This window comes from Daphnia carinata, chromosome 2 (assembly GCF_022539665.2).
Source record: "Daphnia carinata strain CSIRO-1 chromosome 2, CSIRO_AGI_Dcar_HiC_V3, whole genome shotgun sequence".
NCBI classification, from domain to species: Eukaryota; Metazoa; Arthropoda; class Branchiopoda; order Diplostraca; family Daphniidae; genus Daphnia; species Daphnia carinata.
Window position 1 is genome coordinate 5,775,741 of NC_081332.1, and position 22,320 is coordinate 5,798,060.

The 22,320-nt window shown below is 39.6% G+C and overlaps 1 protein-coding gene and 1 long non-coding RNA gene across 2 annotated transcripts; one reads left to right on the forward strand and one right to left on the reverse strand.

Annotated features, from left to right (window-relative positions):
• Window positions 1-7,255: 7,255 nt before the first annotated feature.
• On the reverse strand, window positions 7,256-8,359 carry LOC130686872 (uncharacterized). Its single transcript, XR_008999989.2, has 3 exons — window positions 8,146-8,359; window positions 7,508-8,088; window positions 7,256-7,457 (listed from the first exon to the last, which is right to left on the reverse strand). It is a non-coding gene; the product is annotated as an uncharacterized LOC130686872 (long non-coding RNA).
• Window positions 8,360-19,513: 11,154 nt separating this feature from the next.
• LOC130686862 (homeobox protein EMX2-like) lies at window positions 19,514-21,945 on the forward strand. The gene is made up of 3 exons (XM_057510030.2): window positions 19,514-20,571; window positions 20,688-20,863; window positions 21,078-21,945. Exons 1-3 carry the CDS (start codon window positions 19,785-19,787, stop codon window positions 21,324-21,326), a joined length of 1,212 nt encoding a protein of 403 aa, XP_057366013.1. The 5' UTR covers window positions 19,514-19,784; the 3' UTR covers window positions 21,327-21,945.
• Window positions 21,946-22,320: the final 375 nt, after the last annotated feature.

Consider the following 22,320-nt stretch of genomic DNA (forward strand, 5'->3'; position numbering starts at 1 on the left):
TTTGTGTTTTGTAGCTCAAATTTTGAGTCTACAAGCTCAGCTAGGGGAAAAGAACAAATTGGAATGGAACAGTTTCCAAACAGTGAAGGAGGTTTTTCATAACTCTTCCCTAACTGAACATGAGGATGAATTGGCATTAGGTGAACACAGTCAGGTACCTAAGCTTTTCAAATAAGAATTGAAAATAAGTATAGAATTTTAACAAACAATTATTTATTGTTTAGTTATTCAGTCTATGACCTGACAGTGTGTTAAAGTTAAATTCTGTTAGTGCTGCACTAAAAGAATTGTTACTAATAAGTCCATGCAGCGAAGGAAGTGAATAATTGTGGGACCGTATTTGGGCTGAAAATGGGAGTGGTACGGAAACCCAGAAATAGCACAAGTTCAACATAAAACATGAATTAGGTACTTTTCGGTTTTTTGTCTATCGAAAAAGTATTTTTAATGCTATTATTTTGCATTCGCAGAATTTTAGTGGGGGATCAAGTCAAGTCTGGAAGTGTTACAGGATGGAAGAGTGAGCCTACAGTTGAAACACTGAAAGTGCATTACCATTAAGGTATGAGGTAAAGTAATAGAGTATGCAAATTGTCTAATGAGAAGTACGATCTTGTGCGAATGAATCCTGTGTAACAGCAATCCTTTATAGTTCTGTCACAGCTAGAAGCCTCAAATAATTCTGCTTCTCTTGCTAAAGAACAACTTGTCCTTTACTCTCAGAGTGTTGGTGAAGATGGGTACTTAAATGGCCCTAAAGATGTTTCATTTCGTTGGCATTGCAGCGATGAACATCATACATGGACTTTTTAGGTATGAAAGGAATTCTCTTGAAAATTTTTTGAATTTATGACAAAGCATTTCTCCTGCTTTTTGCCAACCATGTCTAATCTAAAAAAAAAAATTATCCAATAGGAAAGGATTTTCAGCATACTGGGAACACAACTATCAACAATGCAACATTCTAGGGGTGCTATTTTATCATTCAAGAGCCGTATACAATGATTTTCATCTGCAATTTGTATGGCCTTTCCCAAGCTTCTGCCAGAAGTTGAATCTGTAAGTCATGTAAGTCACATGAGCAACAATTGAGATGCTTAATGGTGTTGTTTTTCTTTTCTCAGCATAGGTTAAAAGTAACATTGGATCTGAAAAGATTCTTGGCTGGGGCAAGACACTGAATAAATTGTAATGATTGAATGGATGACATGGCATTTCTATACTTAATTTGGATTCCGGAGACGGTATTTTATATTTAAAAAATTGAAGTGCATATCTGGGCTCTCTTCCTTTCCGTAGCCCCGTTTCCCCTTGACTCGTAATAAGCCCGTAGGGGGTCATGCCCCTACTGTACGGTATATATAAAAACAACATATACCGAGGTTTGGAGGGCTCTGGCCGGAAAGGGGACGTGGGGGTCCGCTTAGTCCGATGATGTGTTCACGGAGGGCGACGTGGCTACCCACAAATCCGAACTAAAGGTTAATCGCTCCTGTAAAAATGTTCCAAATCTTCAGCTCTTCTTCCGGCTTCTCTTAGCCAATCACCGGGTAATCTCCCCGGTGGGTCAACAAGGCAGTGTCTCCCCCTGCCTGGGTTGACGGCAACTTTTGAAAGGGCTATTGTGCCTTTTTAAAGTTGCAAAAATAATTGTAATGTGCAGAGAATTGTCAATAAAATTTTTTTTAGAAAATATTTTTCGCAAAATTTGTTTCTTTCATTGTCTGTGTTAGCTGTGTACACATGGTAAGCAGTTTCCATTGGTTTATCGTTTATCCGTAAGCATTCTATTATTAACCAGGGATCGAACCCTGGATGTTCGGCATACCGCGCCGATGTTCTACCAATGAGCCATGAATCATATGATGTCAAGTTGGCTTTTTTTCTAGTCACTTGTGGACTTATTTCGCATTTACACTTAGAATAAAACTGAAATGCAATTCTGCAATATACGCTCCTACATTTATTCTACTTCATTTTTACACATCTACTGAGGTTTGAACCCAGGGTAACAGGTATCGCAGCCAAAGGATCTACCACAGAGCTATGAACCTAATAACGAATGCAATAGTAAACATATAGTAGTGAAAAACTGCATAAACATCCTAGACGTAACATATGATATGCGATAATAAAATACTTAGATATATCTCGTGGCTCAATGTTAGAGCATCGGCGTTGCACGCTGAATGTCTGGGGATCGGTTCCCATACGAGTAAAACAAAATACAAAATTACTTCATAAAATATACAGATTGTTCCTTGAATCTAAGTTGAAGAATTTAAAGAGTGTAATAAATAATACTTACAGATAAACGATAAACCAATGAAAACAACCATGAAAACAACCGCGGCATCAGAGGTGACAAAAACAATAAAGATGAATTAAGCAAGCTAAATATAAAAAGTGCAACGTGTGAACACAGCGAATACAGACAATGAAAGAAACGAATTTTGCAAAAAATATTTTATAAAAAAAAATTTTATTGACAATTCTCTGCACATTACAATTATTTTTGCAACTTTAAAAAGGCACAATAGCCCTTTCAAAAGTTGCCGTCAACCCAGGCAGGGGGAGACACTGCCTTGTTGACCCACCGGGGAGATTACCCGGTGATTGGCTAAGAGAAGCCGGAAGAAGAGCCGAAGATATGGAACATTTTTACTGGAGCGATTAACCTTTAGTTCGGATTTGTGGGCAGCCACGTCACCCTCCGTGAACACATCATCGGACGAAGCGGCACCCCACGTCCCCTTTCCGGCCAGAGCCCTCCAAACCTCGGTATATGTTGTTTTTATATATACCGTACAGTAGGGGCATGACCCCCTACGGGCTTATTACGAGTCAAGGGGAAACGGGGCTACGGAAAGGAAGAGAGCCCAGATATGCACTTCAATTTTTTAAATATAAAATACCGTCTCCGGAATCCAAATTAAGTATAGAAATGCCATGTCATCCATTCAATCATTACAATTTATTCAGTGTCTTGCCCCAGCCAAGAATCTTTTCAGATCCAATGTTACTTTTAACCTATGCTGAGAAAAGAAAAACAACACCATTAAGCATCTCAATTGTTGCTCATGTGACTTACATGACTTACAGATTCAACTTCTGGCAGAAGCTTGGGAAAGGCCATACAAATTGCAGATGAAAATCATTGTATACGGCTCTTGAATGATAAAATAGCACCCCTAGAATGTTGCATTGTTGATAGTTGTGTTCCCAGTATGCTGAAAATCCTTTCCTATTGGATAAATTTTTTTTTTTTAGATTAGACATGGTTGGCAAAAAGCAGGAGAAATGCTTTGTCATAAATTCAAAAAATTTTCAAGAGAATTCCTTTCATACCTAAAAAATCCATGTATGATGTTCATCGCTGCAATGCCAACGAAATGAAACATCTTTAGGGCCATTTAAGTACCCATCTTCACCAACACTCTGAGAGTAAAGGACAAGTTGTTCTTTAGCAAGAGAAGCAGAATTATTTGAGGCTTCTAGCTGTGACAGAACTATAAAGGATTGCTGTTACACAGGATTCATTCGCACAAGATCGTACTTCTCATTAGACAATTTGCATACTCTATTACTTTACCTCATACCTTAATGGTAATGCACTTTCAGTGTTTCAACTGTAGGCTCACTCTTCCATCCTGTAACACTTCCAGACTTGACTTGATCCCCCACTAAAATTCTGCGAATGCAAAATAATAGCATTAAAAATACTTTTTCGATAGACAAAAAACCGAAAAGTACCTAATTCATGTTTTATGTTGAACTTGTGCTATTTCTGGGTTTCCGTACCACTCCCATTTTCAGCCCAAATACGGTCCCACAATTGTTCACTTCCTTCGCTGCATGGACTTATTAGTAACAATTCTTTTAGTGCAGCACTAACAGAATTTAACTTTAACACACTGTCAGGTCATAGACTGAATAACTAAACAATAAATAATTGTTTGTTAAAATTCTATACTGATTTTCAATTCTTATTTGAAAAGTTTAGGTACCTGACTGTTCACCTAATGCCAATTCATCCTCATGTTCAGTTAGGGAAGAGTTATGAAAAACCTCCTTCACTGTTTGGAAACTGTTCCATTCCAATTTGTTCTTTTCCCCTAGCTGAGCTTGTAGACTCAAAATTTGAGCTACAAAACACAAATGAATAAAAGCAAATAAATAGAATCATTACGTATTAGGCCTTACCATCCTTAGCTTTGCTGTTATCTAATATTTTGTGTTGTTCCAATAATTGGGTCTGCAGCTTCATAATTTGATCTAATAAACAATAATTGATAATTGAAAACCAAATAGAATAATGTTTATACTTACCATCCTTTTGTTGTATTATCTTATCCATTTTTCAATTGTTCCTCCAGCCAAGCGTTATTCTCCATCCACGTTACTGAACTAACTGCGAATGGCATCCAATGGACTGAAATTGCCTACGCCAGTAATAACGAGTCTGAGCGGTAGATGGCTACGTGTCGGAAAAAAAGAGAAAAGTGTGATTTTTTTTTTTTTTGGCGAAATTTTTTTTTTTTTTATGAATGATGATGATTAAGAGTTGGTTTTATGAAAAAAGTAACAATTTTCTCGGAATAAGCATTCAATTTTGAGTGTATCCTGTGATTTTTAACCAATTCCAGTGAGGGTTAGTTTTTGCAAGTTTTGGAGGTAAAATTCCCACGGTCATTTTTTCCGTTTATTTCAGCAACGGTTAATGTAACGAGAAAAAGAATATGTTTTCCGAAATCAGCGTTAAATTTGGAGTATAACGTGGTATTTTCATCAAATTCCAAGTGATTTATATTTTTGGGGCATACTTGACGGGAAAATTAGGGGATTCCCCGGGGCTTATTTTTATTTAGCCGTAAGTAGGAAGGCCTTACTACTTTTACAAATTTCGTCAAATTCTAGATTTAATTAAAAACACGTTATGCCGATTCGAAATTGATCGCTGATTACGAAAATCGGGTATATTTTTATGTTTGGCTTTTAGATTTTGAATTAACCGTAAAAAACTAAAAGTCGGGCTTATTTTGTCAGACTTAAAATTTTGTCCTATTAAAATATAATATCATTAAATCGAGATAACTGTATATGATTCTGATTCAAAATTTAATAAGGAACACGATAATTAAATTTGTTTTTACCTAGAGTTTATAGTTTTTGAATAATCAAAGAAGTTTGATGTGTCACGCTAGCGCTGTAGCGTACTGGCGCGCTAGTTAGTTCATCTATTCGGATCTTGGATCTATTCGATTTTGGATTATTCAAAAACTGTGGCATCTCTATCATGAATTAATGTGACAATTAACTTCAATGGTACTTGAGGCATGCAAATTTTGTTATCAACAATAAAATAAAACATTTCTTTACCATTCTACACATAATTAAATATTTAGCAACTTTTGAAAGGCAACAAAACATATTCAAAAATTGCCCTCAACGAAGGCCGGGGGCCGCCGGACACTGCGACGAAACATAAAAGCACTGACAATAGCAATTGTAAGTCAATTTATGATTAAGAAGTGTTAGGTCTTCAGAATTATCGATATTAGCTTCGTCTCTTGCTTTTATGTATCAAGGTGCCATGCATTAAAATTTCAGATGAGCTCTCTTGTGTACGCTTTTAAATAGAAATTTTCTAGCACATAGGTACATCCCTATGAACTATCCCGAAACCACAGGTAGTGAGAAGCTGCGAGAAAACTGTTAATTTTTTGCCATATCCCTAACACACAGCGTAATTCACATATACGTCACAGGTGCCTTTGATGTAGACGACGCCTGTAAACTTTCAGAACGTGAAGCATTTGTTAACGGAATAGCTACCAGTGTGCATAGAAGAAATCAAAGGATTTGTTTTATCTTGTGTGCATCAGGTTATATCAGTAATCCCTTTTTCGTTCTGTGCATCACATTCTAGGACATCTTATCGACAAGATCACCATAGGTAAATACCTAAGGTTACAAAAAAATGTTAATTTCCCAAAAATAGATAAAAATATATCCATGTATAAACCAGGTATCATCAGGCCCAAACGATCAATAGCGGTCAAAACGTCAAGGTGTTCCTTTACCTAAAAGAATTACATTTTTACATTCCCCTTTGCTGTGACGACAGGTCCTCGGCATTGCAGCGAACTTCTTTAACAACTGGGTAACATTTGCGAGATGAAATTTTTCGCTGTAAATTTGAACGCAAATTTGATTAAATGCAGCATCATCAACTAAGAACATCAAGTTAGCGACAAGAGCGTTGTTTCCGCATTTTCCCTAATGCAAACAGAGTACATGAAAAGCAGTAGCTTTAACTATTTCTTTTCTTCCCTACGTTTAGCTACACACCTAAAATAATAGCAGCCAGGTGTCCCAAATCTTTCCAGTAGCTCTTAGATGAGTAACATATGGAAATTTATGGAGGTACATTTGCCAGCAATTAATTCTATCCATAGCGTTAACTACTACTTAGCATAAATGTCATCACGCACACTGATTGGGGAAATGCCACTTTCGTCGCCATTTCGTTCGTAAAGACCTGGTGAAACGTACGTTGATGGACGTCGGCTTCAATCACATGATCGGCGGGAATTCTGCAGAGCTTAAATGAGGCTTCAATCAAATTTGGCATTTTAGACATTTGTCGTGCAATCACAAAATATGTCATAGCCTTTTGCTCAGGATCACAGCATACCAGTTCCAACTCAATTTTCTTTTTCTTTTACTAGCATTGCCAGTGATAGTATTGTGGAGCCCACAAAACCAATTCGGGCGGAACGAGAACTTGACGAATCTCCATTTGAATCGTGATTGAATAATTTCTAATAATGTGGAAAAAACGAGGAGAGTTATATAAACACAATACAATGGGTGAACTTTAATTCTTACAAAGATCAATAAGACGCCCCTGTTGCTGACCTGTAAAATAACAGAAGAGTAAAAAAATTTATGGTATATGCTTTAATACCACAACCATCTAAGACTACCATTGTTAATTCTGGTGTCTTAGTCATACAAGGTATTACCAAAACATGAAGACATCAATCACCAACACAATTATCTTGAATGGTTTCAGGATAGAGGGAAAATAGTTATGTTGCAAGATGAAATTTATGCAAGTAGAAAGCTATAATCCAAATTCATTCATTTTCATTGTTGTTCCATCTTGAAAATGCTTGCATCTACAAAAAAATATATATATTATTGGTTCAAAAACATGCAACATGCATGCTCAATGAAGTACAACCTAAATACTCCGACCATTTGGTGTTACTAAATTATGGACTTGGACGGTTCATAGTTAGCCAGATTAGGTAACACGTAACGCCATCTGGCGAAGAAAACTTGCAAATGGTTCAATACTATGTTCTTATTCCAGGATTCCAACTGCAAACAATACGGATGAAACGTGTTCGTACGGGAACTAAGGTGTTCGATCTGTAATAAGTTGTAGACTACAACACATTATACATCCAGAATTTAATAAGTAGCCAAACCTACTTACTTATTTGCAAGCTGCTAGATTTAATGTTATGGTCAACTTGTAGCGGAAGAAATGGTGGCTACGCAATTTCAACTGGAGATATCTTATAATGTGCTTAGGAGAGAATGTTACGACTGATGAAGGGTTGTGTGGGCCTGGACCTTCGAGGTAGGCCCAAGGCCAGGATACATAACGCCCCGAGAAACTACTTCACGGCCTTCAAAACAAATTATCTTCAATGCTGCCATCTGTTGAACACTGAAATACTTTTGCGTCAGCAGCAAGATAAACTGAATGAGCACCTATTATCCGTGAGAGTAAAGAAGGGCCTTTGAAAAAAGCAGGAATATATTAGCTTTATACAAAAAAAAACAAAAAAAACACAACAATCACAGATACTTTCCCATGCTTGCCACCAAAAATGTAGGTTACACTACACACTTTCTCTTGGAACTTCCGCTGTTGCCTTTCTTTACACAATACTGGGTTGCTAAGTAATTTCATCAACTTTGGGTGTCATTGAAAATATTTCGTTCAATAACAAAGTTCAGTGAATGAATGATATGTTATTGATGCAGTATTAAACGGAGTGCTTTTTCATCCTAAGAAAGGCAGATAATATCCACTTGGTAAACCAGCGACTATGTTAAATTATATACCTTCTTTTGAAACATCCACTATAGATTTCGTCCACATAATCTTGACAAATTTTCCAAAAATTCCAAGATTCCAGCGTATATCCATCTTCCATTTTGTTGTAGGCCATGCTTCCCTTCCTCTATCAAGAGGCTGACAACCACTAGGATTTTCTGAAAAGCTCGCTGTAAATGTTTGCGTTCTTTAGCAAATCTCACATTCGTCAAAAGCGTCTACACAAACGTCTTTCTTGGTTTACAGTAATTATTTTTTTGTACTACACAGAAGTCTAACCAGCAAACAAAATATGGTCATGAAGTACCCCAGAGGCACGAGTAAGAGCTTGAACTCCGCATGTTAAGCTCCAGAGTTGACGTTTTGGCTTTTCAGTACCAATCGCCAGTACACTCCGATAATGAAGTACTTGTCATACCTCATACGTCTACTTCACCACAGGTTGCGTCATCTATTAAGAAGAACACGATCTACCAGACCGCTCTGGCGGGCAAAAAGTTCGCATAACCGAGCATACTGGCGATTTGGTACTCATTTTTTGGAGCTTAACATGCGTAGTTCAAGTTGTTTTACAGCCTTTAATACTCTTGTTATACTTCATGCTTTGGCCTTAAAAAATGGTCATACCTGATGAATTAGATGGACAAACTGTCTATTGATCTCCACCGCTAGGGGTGTCTTTGGCAACTCGCGTCAATGGCCAACTTTACTGAATAAGGGAAGTACCGTTGTTAAATATGATTAACCAATAATGTTGCACATATAAAATTTGAAATAATTTGTAACCATTGAAATGTCTCTTTGATAGCTATTACGTGTCTAAGGCTCGGCGCTGATTACCTGAGACACTTCCTACCTGACGGTACTGGCGTGGCAGCTGGAAAAAAGATAGCCAAAAAAACTCATTATACATATTCCGCGCCAATATCGACCAGCAGTACGAGCAAAATGTGGCACACTTGTAGATTTTCCTCTTCCATTACCGGGTTACTGTCAAACCACTCCCGCAGAAGCAAGCGCACGGTCTTCAGTTTACAGCCTGCATTAGTGAGCCATCTGGCGATTGTAACAAAATTCGACAAATTTGAATTCAGGCTTCAGTGCTTGATAGTCCCTATGCTGGAAGCACTATTAGGTTTAAAATATGTTCCACGCTCCGACGACATCCACACATCCTTTTCCTGCCAAAGCCCCCTCAACGTCGATGTACGTTATTATATCTACCGTAGAGCGGGAGCATGATCCACTACAGCCTTATTATGAGTCAAAGGGAAACAGCGCTGCAGAAAAGACGGAAGCCTAGATATGCACTCTAATTTTGTCTTAATAAAAATACCGTTAACGTGAGAGGACATAAATAAATTATTTTAATTCCTGATTGCTCTCCAAGCTGTTACCAGTGGTTTCAGCACCATCCCTCAATCTAAATCCTCTTCCGATTCCCTATGGTTCGTGATCTACATTAAAGAAATAAGACATGAATTAGTATAAATTCTTCCTGATAATACAGTACGTAATACAGTGAAATCCTAATAACATATTGCTTGCGAATTTTTCCCAGGAAATTGCAGCTTTACAATAAAATACTGTCTAATTCGGTTAAAGTCTTCGCTGGGGAAAAGAATATTTACATTAGGGGCTTTTACCTATGCGCAAGCTTATCTCACTGAGGTCGCGTGCAGGAAAAACTCTTTAAAAAGATGACTTCAGGTAACGACCACGAACTGAATTTCTTGGGTACACTTAACATTCTTCTTACAGTTAGGGCAATACCTAAGGATATAAAAAGATTAGAACTTGCAAAGAGATTAAAAAACAAAACAAAAAAACATTAGGCATCAGCAGCCCCCAATCGTAAAATTCAGGTACAGACGTAAAGTAACTTTTTTCGCTAAAGGGCTTCTTTTTGCCATTTAGTGTTTGCTGCGAGGACGCCTTTTAGGTATCGTAGCTAACTTATTTAAAGCTGGGTCCCATTTGCGAGCGAAGAAATTTTTCTCTGTAAATTTGTACCCACTTGATTAAAAGCATTTTAGCAAATACTTAATTAAAAATATGGAGGTTACCAACAAGAGTATTGGATGGAGTAATTGGATTCGCATTTTCCTTTCTTTTGCCAAATTTCGAATTTCCGACCAAGTTTACCAAATCCATTGAAAAAAGCCGTTAGAATGCGCCGCCTTATTTGGATTAGAATCTATCTTCTGATCTCCATAATATGCATCGTCCAAATTCCCTAAAAAGAAAAAAAAAGACTTCGTATATATTACTCATGAGTAGAAAGGCGATAATTTCGTATTGCAACAGGTGTTATGTTTCAGCATACAAAGATTCCAGTAATTTGTTTAACTGCATTCAGTTGAGCCGCTTTAGTATTTTCATTTCTTGTTCTTAATCAATTTTACATAACATTTTTTTTTTACAAAGAATGAAAATAATGATGGCTTACACCATTTGCTTCTTGACATATTAAACATGGGTCATCAATTAATGTTTGATAACAGTTTGGCTTAAATGACTTGGTGCATCCTTAAAGCCAAACATACAGCTTTCATTAAAAAGCTGAGAATATCCACCTACATATAATGTAATACACTAACCATCACACATATATAAAACGATCTTAACAAGAAGCAGTAAGAAACTATTTTACTTAGCCTCACTTCCATATGACTCACTCCAATACCTAAAACAAAAATGGAAAAGATGAACAGCGCTCCATAATAATAAAGCTTTGGCATGAGCAAACTTTAAAGCCATGGAGGATCGAAGTTGCATTACCATTTACTTATTGACATTTAAAGCAAAACCATAGCATAGGTTTTCCCAAATGGATGTCTGCACCCAGTAGAAATATTTGCGATATTAACGAAATTTATCGATAGCAAACTTCAAAACTTTGGCAAAGAAAAGGCTTCAACAAAAGGTATCAAACTATTAACAGATCCGTGAACTGAGATGAAACTTCCTTTGCAAAAGAAATAATTCAAATTAGGATTTAAATACAAGACCCCCGGCGATCACTGATACTGTCTTTGTAAAGCACCTCTAACGTCTTAAAGATTCCTTTCATATTTTACACCTTAAGATTCGAGTGTATTAGGCGGTTTACCACGCTTCTAGAAAAAAGTTCACAGCGTCAGCTGACAACCCGCCTATATACGCCATCTAGTGACAAAAAAATTACGACAACATTTGGCATCAGTTGATTGCAGATTTTGAAACGAAACGAAATTAAACAAGGTAGGAAATAGAAATGCAACGTCTTTTCAAAAAGCGAAAAATGATAACTTATCCTGAAGTAACTGGAAATCTGTTACAGAGTTCTTAATATCTTCCTAATCTAATGCACGCCATCCTTTCGTTTCTACACCAACCAACTCTTCTTGACAACCACAAAAATCACAAAACTAAGGTTCAGCATCGCCGTCCGAAACCTTGCATAATTCACGACACTGTGTACGGCTTTTATTTTGCACGACCTTTCGGCTACAAGGAGGTACTAAACAGCATCCATAGACGCCATCTATAGAGATAGAATACGAACGTTCCGCACTGCCATCTGTCGGCAAAAGATTTCGTGAAACTTTGAATCGCCGTTGGATCAACTAGACGGAATTCCTATCAGGAAATTAAGCAAAAAAGACCGTCGTGATGCATGTTAAGAAGCAAAATGTGTCTGATGCCCAATTACCGTTAACCGATTCGTGTCGCGATTGGCACGCCAGCGCTCGTTTTTCGTCACCTGCTGGTAATGGATGGCTCGTTAATTAGCTGTCTTCCCCTCCTCCCATGTTCCTTTTTACAACCCCCCGGTTTTCTAATGATGTTGAAACATTTCAAATAGCCTTCCGTGTCTCGAGCAGTTAATTATAACAAACCTTCGTTTCCACCCTGCACAGAGTTTCTCCTGTTCTCATTTCAAACCAAAAAGAAAATTCGATTTGGAATGCATCAAATCCGTTCCAGCAGTTGTGTATTGGGACCCCCTGCTTGGTTAATCGAGACGTATAATAAGAAAAAAAAAATACAACAACAAAAAAAACGGCCTAAATAAAAAAAAAATGTTCTCCTCAATTTCCTGGGCGTGTATACGCTTATATAGATATGTCTATACACACAACAATCAGATTGGACAGCAGGGCCGATTGCCTTGTACGGTTCTACACACGGTCGTCGCTTGATGGCTCGTTTCAAAATGCAGGCCGAGCGTGGACGAAGAGGAAGATGGAGGATGACCAGGTTGCATGTTTTACAACGCATCACGCTGACCTATTTGATATAATCATTCGTCCCCGAGCATCTTTTATAGCCGCTCGATAATGTGTATCACTGTTAAACACACAGTTGCTTGCTGCAAGCATAAAGACGTTTCTATAAAGAGAAAACGAATAAGTAGGAAATCAATGTCGATGTTCATTAGTGCCGGACTGTTTCATCCGAGCAAGCCAAGTAGATGCTGCCATCTGGGAAGGAATATTTCCCCAACTGGAATGCAGTCGCATCTCGCAGCCATGCAAATGTGTGCAGTGGGATGTACTACATAGAAAGAGAAGGTATAATATTATTTTCCAAAACGAAAAAAAAAAAAGAAAAAAAAAAAAAAAGAAAAACGTTTTCTTTTTGGTTTCGGCTCGCGTCGCAGATGACGTCGAAATGCTTTGGTGGGAACGATCAAGACAAAGTGGCAGCCATTTGAAACGCGCACATACACGGGCCCTGTTATAGCCAACGACTCTTAAAAACGACTCGCTCTTTATGCATCTCGTTATCACTTATGAATGCCTCCCTCCTCTTTTTCTTTTATAATGTACATTTTTTAAACCAACCGAGAGAGCCAAAACGAAGGGAATGTACGTGGTGGGAGGAGAGTTAAGAGGAAAAAAAAAAAAATGTAGCACGCCATTTTTAGACACTCAAACGGACTGGGGAAGAAGAAGAAAAAAGAAAAATAATAATAAAACGATGGCGCGCATTTTTATGCAAATTCCCCAAGCAACTCCGCCCCTCTCTCGGCACCTCCATTTCTCATTTTCTCCAAACAAAACGATCTGGAAATTCTGACTTTAAAGCCCCTTCTTCATTTCCCCCCGGTTGGGAGAAGCGATGGGGCCCCCATTTACGTTTCAACGCGCACTCACTCTGACTGCTCCTCCTGCTATATAGCTCTTAATGATGATTAACTCTCAATCCTTGTAGCACATTTTCTAATTTTTTGTGCGCAAAATGAAATGAGAGGTTGGCTCCAGAAAAAAAAAAAAAATTCTATGAGAGATTTCCGGTTCGGAGGCTGTTCAACGTCATGCGCGTTTTTCTTTTGCTCTTCGATTTCTCACTTGTACGGTCTCTTGTTACCACTGGGTTTCTTTTGAAACACTTGGCGAGAAATTCGTCTCATCAGTGGGGCCTTCCTATAGTTGGATATTTAACAGCTCTTTAAAGAGAGTTAAGTGGTTTTGACAGCTCTCTTTTTTTGGTCTGTGTGAGAGGATGTAACGTGAAATTGAGAAGACTTTGTGTGTGTGTGTGTGTGTGTGTATTAGTGGTGCGGCGCTGCTGCGGTTCTTATTCGTTAGACTGTATCATTTCCTTCTAGCAAAGGCACATATAGAAAAGAAAAAAAAAAACGAGAGGAAATCCAGAAACCAAATTTCTATGTGAAATGGTACGCCCTCCCTCTTATTAAAAGAGCGAGAAATAGGAAGAAAAAGGGGGGCAGCTGTGAAAGTGATTAGAAGTCAACGAAGAAAATGAAGCTAAACAGCAGGATAGAACTAAAAGGAGTTTGGCCAAGTCATTAAGTATTTCTCGAGTAGGTCCTTGTGTTTTAAGAAAGGAACCACCAGCAACACATTGCATTGAATAGTGCTAGTGCTTTCTCTGCCTACTTGCTTTAAAAGAAGTAAGGGGGGAGGGGGATTGTAACCCGAGCTAAACGAAAGAGAACGACCATCTTCCTCCATCACCTCCCAAGTGCTCCACATCATTCTTCTCTCCGAGTTTTATGGACTTGCTGGAAACCAATTAAGGTTTTGTCACACTCTCCTCCAGTTTTTTTTTTTCTTCTACTCATGTACGTGTATTCTGCTAGATGCTTCTCCAACTGCAAGGGCTCCTTGCAGCGAAGGGTCACAGACAAGGTTAAAGAGGCCAAGGGAAAAAAAACGAGGAGGGCACACACATATTACACACATACACACGCACAATTCCTCCAACAGTGACTAATAGAGTCTGGCCTGACCAACAGCTGCTCTTTAATGCGCATATGTAATAAAAAAGAGAGAGAGAGAGAGATGGTCTCCGGACTTTTTTTTTTTTGGCCTTTCAGAACCAGCATCATCACACGCTGATGTTGTGGTCCATGTTGGCTCTTATCTGGCCAAAGACTCTGCCAACGCCAGTCAATCAAATGAAATGTGAATCCCCTTCACTGGGCGATAAAGAGTCGTGGCGCGGCTCGATCGCCGAGTCATAACAAGGCTCCCTCCCAATGTTGATGAACCGTGTGATTTGCATCGCCAGCTGTTTATCTATCATATGTATTCGGGATGAGATTATTATTCCATTCGTTAATGCTCTCTCTCTGGCTTGGCCCACGGATTTTTTTTTTTTTTTTTGCCCCGGCCATGTATTCAAACGCCAACGCCTCGACACTCGGTAATGAGCATCATAGGACTTGCTTGTCCTGTTATCTTCCTTTTTTTTTTTTTTCAAAAAATAGGGACACGGTGCAACAAATCGGTTATCAGGTGATGTATACAAATTCTCAATTTTTGGGGGGGGTACGAGATACTCAAGCGGGCCGGAGCTTCTTGAAAATGTTGTGGGCAACGTAAAAGGGCGGATAGGTCGAATAGCCCAGCAAGGGGCTGCCCCGGTGAGTCCTCGAATTGATGAACTCAACGGGCAACTTGCTACGCTGGATGGCTCTTACAAAAGAAGAGTTCCAGCCTCCTTCTTGTCTCTGTCTTTAAAAAAAAAAAAAGCAAGCACTTGTCCGACAGTTCACATCGCTCACACACTGAATACAACGGCATTTTTGTATATACACACACACACACACTTGGCCATAGTAACTGTATGACAATCAACTCAGAAAAAGCTAGTAAGAAAATGTACAGAAGAATGGGCCTGTTTTCATCCATCTTTTATGTGGACTAGCACCGCAAAAAAAGAAGGATGAATTCCTTGTGAATTATTTTCGTTTCAAAGATGGTCAGAAGTTTTGAAAAAGGAGAAGGCGAAACTCTGTGTGTACATTACACTGCGCTCAGCCAATACAATGAAGAGCAAAATGAAGTCGTTGAACATCGACAAGTGACAACAATAAGAGTCTATACATCCCTTTTTCTTCCTTATTATTTTATTATTATGCTTTTATTTTTTTTTTTTGGCTAGTAGAGTCTCGGGCGAGTGCCAGGACAAACAAAAGAGGACACACAAAAAAAAAAGGTGAACTCGAAAGACTTGAAAAAAAAAATCACATACAGTGTTGAACACGAGTAGAATTGTGTGAATTTTTGAATTCATTCTTTGTCCATCTTTCTTATATTTTTTTTTTTTTTTTTGTGTGTGTGCGTGTGTGCCATTCGTCTTTTTTCTCTTTTTTTTTTTTGTTCCCTTTGAAATTCATACACTGAGCGCTGTGCCTCTAGAAAAATGTGACAAGGGGACTGGAAAAGTGCTGGAACACTGGCGAAAATTCAAGCAAAAAAGAGGAATGAAACGGCCATAATAAACTGGCTGGACGGACCTCATGCCGTTTGTCTTTTTTAGCACGTTGTGTACAACATCGTAGAGTACACCTTTTCATTCTCATAGTGTCCTTATACCCTTTGCATTTTTTTTTTTTTTTGGTTCTTTCAAGAAAAAAAAAAAGAACTGGAGCTTTTGACAACGCACAAAAGCTCCATTGTCATCATCATCAAGGATCCTTTTTTTTTTTTTTTTTTGCTCTCTTTTTTTTTCCCCCTCGAAACTGTATACAACTCGTTTATTTCTTATGTTTTGTTCAGACTTACACCCTCCCATCTATTATTCCGATCATCTGTTTCAAATTAGCGCCATATTCAAGCCGCACACTTCCCACTATATGCTGCTGCTTTGCCTTCTTGCTCCCCACTGACGTCCTCTCTCTCTCTCTCTCTCTCTCTCTCTCTTTCTTTAGTAATCGATGGAGTTTGGAACTTTTCCCTCTTATTCGTCCATCACTGCCTTTTTAGTTTCGGACAATGACACGCTTTTTTTCTTCTTCTTCTTCTGATTTTATTTCACCTTCCATTCTGTACATAGTCGGAGAGCAACAAACACGCACCGCAACGATATATACAAAGTATACATATAACCCATCATCGTCGCGTCCCCCCTTTTTTTTTTGTGTGTGTGTGTGTACCCTTTTATTTATCAGGTGACAATGATCAACGATTTTCCACGAATTCTATACGCATATTTCGAGGATAAAAGCCAAAAAGGACCAGCGGGTGCATATATAAGAATAACACAAATGTTGGTGTACATAGGAATTTTTTCTATCTTCTTATTTTATTTTATTTTTTTTCCATGCACGAAGAAGATACCGTGCTGGAACGAAGGAATGTTATGTATACAGTACATATACCCGGGGCCCATTTAGTTGCGCTTGTCGTTGATTTCAATTCACAAGATGTTCACGTTGCATATAAATATGTATAGGTACATATAGAACGTTGACGATGTCATTTACTGGGCACAAATAAATCCGGCTTAACTGTACATAGGCGTATCTCGTGGGCTGGAACGGTTTGGCCAACGAGATGTTTTCTCTTGCGACATTACGACGCGGTGAAATAAGGACGGACGTGGATGACATGCACGTCGGCAACGAGTTGTTGTCGTGCCGTACTGTTTTGATTAGTAGCTACGATGGGCATCGCGATGACGCGAGCCCCACTGACTCGATCGACGAGGGACAAAATCTTGTTCATCACACAAACAAGCCGTTTGCGAGATGCACGTCAATGTTTTGATTATACTTATGTGTAAGAGAGACACGATTGCCCTTGGCTGCGATTTCAAATGAATCGTTTATTTATTTTTGATTTTTATTTTATTCTTTTTTCTTTTTTTTTTCGAATTGGATCGCTTTATTTCGCCTTCGTCCGCCCCCCCCCCCCCATTCCGTTCAAACAGCGCACATTTGACAGTGCACCAGTGATTATTTCCAGCAGTTGGGTTTGAAATTTGAAACGAAATGACGGTCGAAAAAAAAAAAAAAAGGAAAAAGTACGTCGTCAGCGTGTTGGACGAGGGTCGTCTGATTGCAGTTCGACGTTAATGTCGTCGTTTCTCGACTTTGAACCAATTGAGCCAGTGGGGGCAGGAACGCTCGTTTGTTGCACACGACACATACAAAAATTGCCTCCTCAATGATGTAGAATTGTAGGTTATAAACTTCAAACAAGAGCAATCGTTTTTTCCTTTTTTTTTTTGTGCGTGAAACTCTCACGAAAAATGCGCATTTGTTTCTTGAAAACAGAAATAAAATAATAACAAGCAGATTTTATGCATAAATGGAAAATAAGCTGTAGGGTCACCACCTTTTGCTTGGCTTCATTTTTATAAATATGATATTGTGTTTAATGGTATACATCATCGTCGTGTTCAGCTTGCGTCGATAACGATATTGGGGATCGCTGAAATACAAGGCCCCGGCCGTTGTATTATTCATATCATTAGTTTCGGCCAATGATACTATAGAAAAAGAAAACCACGAAACATAACAAAAAAACAACGGCATTTAAATATTTTGGCCTCGTCTGTAACATAAAAAAGAGAGAGAAGGAAGGGTGTCTCATCGTTATGCGATTACTGTCGTATATCATTTCACAGAGTCTCAAGCGCTGGCGCGCGCGCATATAAATATATTATATAGATATGATATGATATCCAGTAAATCTGCAGTATAAATAGGCGTGAACGCGGGATAAGGGTATCTTGCCTTCTGATGAGTTTCCTCGTTTCAGAAAAAAAAAATATTTAGACACACCATCACAGCCAAACTGTTTTCTTTTTATCCAACATCCTTTTCCTTTTTTTTCGATCATCTGTTGCTGCTGGAATCAAAATTTATTGGAGTGAAATGTCATGACAGGTTTTCAGATGGAAAACTCCACATGACCGTGCAGGAAGGTGGGCTATCTATATAGGCCCCCCAGCAGATTTATAGATAGAAATTTGTTTTGGGCAGTTCCTAAAAAGTATTTCATTGGCCAAAAAGAACAGCAGCAAGCAGCAACACACTGATGCTGATATCGGAACCCCATAACGATGTATAGCATCCAGCAGCCGGGGCGACCCGTGTAATCGGGAGTCGTTCTTCTCTACGATTTTTACAATATTATATACCTCCATCTCTCCCCATCCCCCTTTTATGCAAAACCGCGAGGCACACGGGCGCATATGATGATATGATGATGAGAATCCTGTTGAGAGAAGGGCACGAGCCCGATCTTCATTTTCTTTTTAGCCCCATCAAATGTTGTTAGAAATTCGAGAAAGAGAGGCGATGAAATGAGCTAAAGAAGAAGAAGAAGAAGAAGAAGAAGAAGAAAAAAAAAAAGGGTTTCATTCGACTGCTGTGGATGCTCGTAAATTATCGGCAGTATTTTTCGTTTTTTTTTTTTGGTGAGCCTCTCTCTAAAGAAAGAAGAAGGGCCCCAGCGTTTTGATATAAGGACACACGGTGTGAAGTCGTCTGATGATGAGCCCAAGTGAAACGAATCCCACATCGCGGCAGCTGCGTGCGGTGATTACTATCCTCATAAAAAAAAAAAAAAAAAAAGAAATCGAAGAGGAGGATGTTGAATTTAGTAAGTGGAGAGGAGCTAGTGATGATGAGAGGGGAGTGGAAAAATTCCAATTCTTTTTGTTTCCTTTTTTTTTTTTTTTTTTTTTTTCCTATGCGAAAGGCGAGGGGTTGGAGAAAGGATGTGCATTCGGGATCAACATGTAAATGATGCACACCAGACCCGCGCCGCTGTAGTATGTCGAAGGAAAAGGACTGAATATAAAGCTTTAGGGATGGAAAACAGGGGCGGAGTAGCTGTACGGAATTGAAAAGTATGTGCCCATCAGAGGTATGTGGATGGGGGGGAGGAGTAGGTTTCGTAGTCGGCCAATGGGCGGGCTAAATCCGGCCGTTCCGACTGTTCAACGAGAGCCAATCGCATCGGCTAGGCCACGTAGCGGAGGTGGGTTTTTTTTACACCGTACCACCGACTTGGTTTCCCCCCTCTTTTTTCATTTTTGTTATTCCCTTCTATCCGTTTTTTTTTTTTTTTTTTTTTTTCCCTTTTGCTCTTGGCTACAAAAAGCCTGGGCTGGCCAGACGGGATCATCACTCGTCTACAGGCTCTCTCGCAGTTCAGACCGTTTCTTATTTTTCTCCGCTTTCAATTGTCCAGCCCAAAAACAGTGAGTGCAAGTCCAACGAAAAAGGAAGAAAAAATCTCAGCTTTAAATTCAAACAAACAAAAAAAAAAACAATTTCTTCAATTAGTTCTTCATTCATCCATCATTGTTTTCTGAATTTTTGGAACGAAAACATTTGCGAAAAAGTTCAAAGTTCACTTGTTTTTGTTTTTTTTCAAGAGTGTCGAGCGAGTGTGACATGACGATCTTGACCCCGTCATCGAGCCCCAATAGTTCAAGCTCTTCACCTTCCGGAATGGTTTCCGTTCACCATCCGTCTCCGCTCTTTGCCAACCAACATCTCCATTTGATGCACTTCAACGGCCTGACCAAGAACAGCAATCAGTTCGCCAACATGATGGAAGACAAGGCGGCCAACAACAGGACGTCACCGATGACGACAGTGACATCGACCAGCTCCTCTTCTCCGCCAGTTGTTCTCCCGACCAAGCCTAAAATCGGTTTCTCCATCGATTCGATCGTGGGCACGGCCAGCGCAAGTTCCAACACACGGCCGGCCTCGTCTTCGTCTTCATCGGCCTCCGACGGCAGCCGTTCGGCCAGCCCGCCCGACGTGGCCCTACTGCCGGCCGCTACGAACAATCGATTGGTGCATCACGAAAGCGGATTGCAATCAGTCAGCCCTCGTCCGGGCTCGTCCGGTGGTACTCCAGTGTCCGTCCGTTCTGAGCCGGGCACTTCGCCCATCTCGGCCCCACCTGCGCACCCGCAAATGATGCCCGGATGGCCCCTACCTCACCAACAGCAGCCGCACGCTGCCATGAGCCCGGCCTACTTCGAAGCCTTGGCCAGCATGAGAGCTCTGTACGCCCAACAGCAGCAGCAACCGTTCCATCCTCACATGATGATGGCCGGCCCACCTCCTCCGCCCGGCGCAGGCAATCATCCTTGGTGGCTCTTGGCGCAGGCTCGCCAACAGCAACAGCGGCTTTTGGCCGCCGCGGCCGTTCAACGTTTCCCCGCCGGTGAGGACATTTGAAATTTTTTTTTTTTTTTTTTAAACTCCCTCCTTTCGAACAAAAAATTCCAACAAGTTCAACGATCTAAACTATTTTATTTTTTAATTAAAAAAATCAAATAGGTCCCGGTGACTTGGCTGGATTCCTACTCTCGCCCTTCCGCAAACCTAAACGTGTCAGAACGGCCTTCTCGCCCAGCCAACTGCTCAAGTTGGAGCACGCTTTCGAGAAGAATCACTATGTCGTCGGTGCCGAGCGCAAACAGTTGGCGCAAAATTTGAACCTCACCGAAACTCAGGTAAATAAGCGTAACCGCTCGCAGCCATCCGAAACCGATCCATTTTCTTCGTGTTATGTCTCGTCTTGCGTGTTCCATTTCTTTCTGGACTCGTTTTTTTTTTCTTTTTTTTTCTTTTTTTAATTCTATCGAGAAGATGATGCAGCACGACAAACAAAAAAAAAAAAAAAAAAAAAAAAAAAACTAAAAATTATTTCATTTTCGGTTGTAACAGGTGAAAGTCTGGTTCCAAAACCGTCGCACCAAGCACAAGCGAGTCCAGCAAGAAGGTGACGACCCAGCGCCGGGCAGCGGCGGTAAGAAATCGGGCGGCAGCAACAACGCCGGCTCATCCGATCAGATGATGAGCGACGACGAAGACAATTCCGACATCGATTTGGAAGTCTCCGACGACGAGGATTTCCTCCACCATCCGTCGTCGGGCAATCACCCGCATCACGACCGCCGCATGATTTACAGTTGAGTCCCTCCTCTTCTCTCACCAATCCCAAACTGGTGTCTCCACGTCATCATTCCTTTTGACTTAGATCCATCTTTCTTTTTTCTTTTTCTTTAGTTTCCTTTTTCTTTCATTAAAATTTCAAAATCTGTGCATGCAAATATGTAAAGAAACAAAACAAAAGAGAAAAGGAGGGCACCGACGGGGTAGAATGTCACCCGATTAGTTCATCCAAAACTCAAAGTGTTTTGGGAATGCTGTAATCAAGTGTGTTGTGTGTTATCATTTGTAATGCGCCGTGTCAGTGTCGAGCTTAACGTTGTTCTCCCCCCCCCCCCCCCCCCTGGTTTACGTTTTCGATGTGCTTGTGTACATATCCAGCCCGCGTCCTTTGTTTTTTTGTTTTGTTTTTTTTTTTTGCGCCCCACTTTGCGTTGTGTGTGAATTTTGCCCCCCCCCCCCCTCATCAGTCAAGAAGATAAAAACAGAAAAAACAAAACAAAACAATTCCAATTTGAAATATAATATACATATTATATACATAGATGTAATAATAATTAATAGTTTAAAAAAAGAAAATGAATGATTATGATCATTTGTCCCACCAAAATTGTATACAAGTGCACCAATTTCTTTCGCATCGATATGTGTCCAATACATTCCTCTACATTGGTCAACAACAAAAAACAAAACAAAAACAAAAACATTCGTGACTCGTTTTTTCTTTTTTTTTTTTTTTTTCTTATCCGTTTTTAGGAATCACGAATTTTCAATTGTCTTTTCAATTCCCGAGAAATAGTTTTTTTTTTTATTTTTTCGGGGCTTGTCGCTGCATGTTGTGTTGTTTGGTGGTGTCTTTTGACATCCAATCTCCTTCTCTCGCTCACTTTCAATAATAAGAAATGAGTCCGAGTTTGACACCTGGTCTAACGAGATGGGCGCGCGATCCATTTCGTTTTTTTTTTCATTTATTTATTTATTTTTTATTTTTTTCAAATATGTATAGATATACACAACA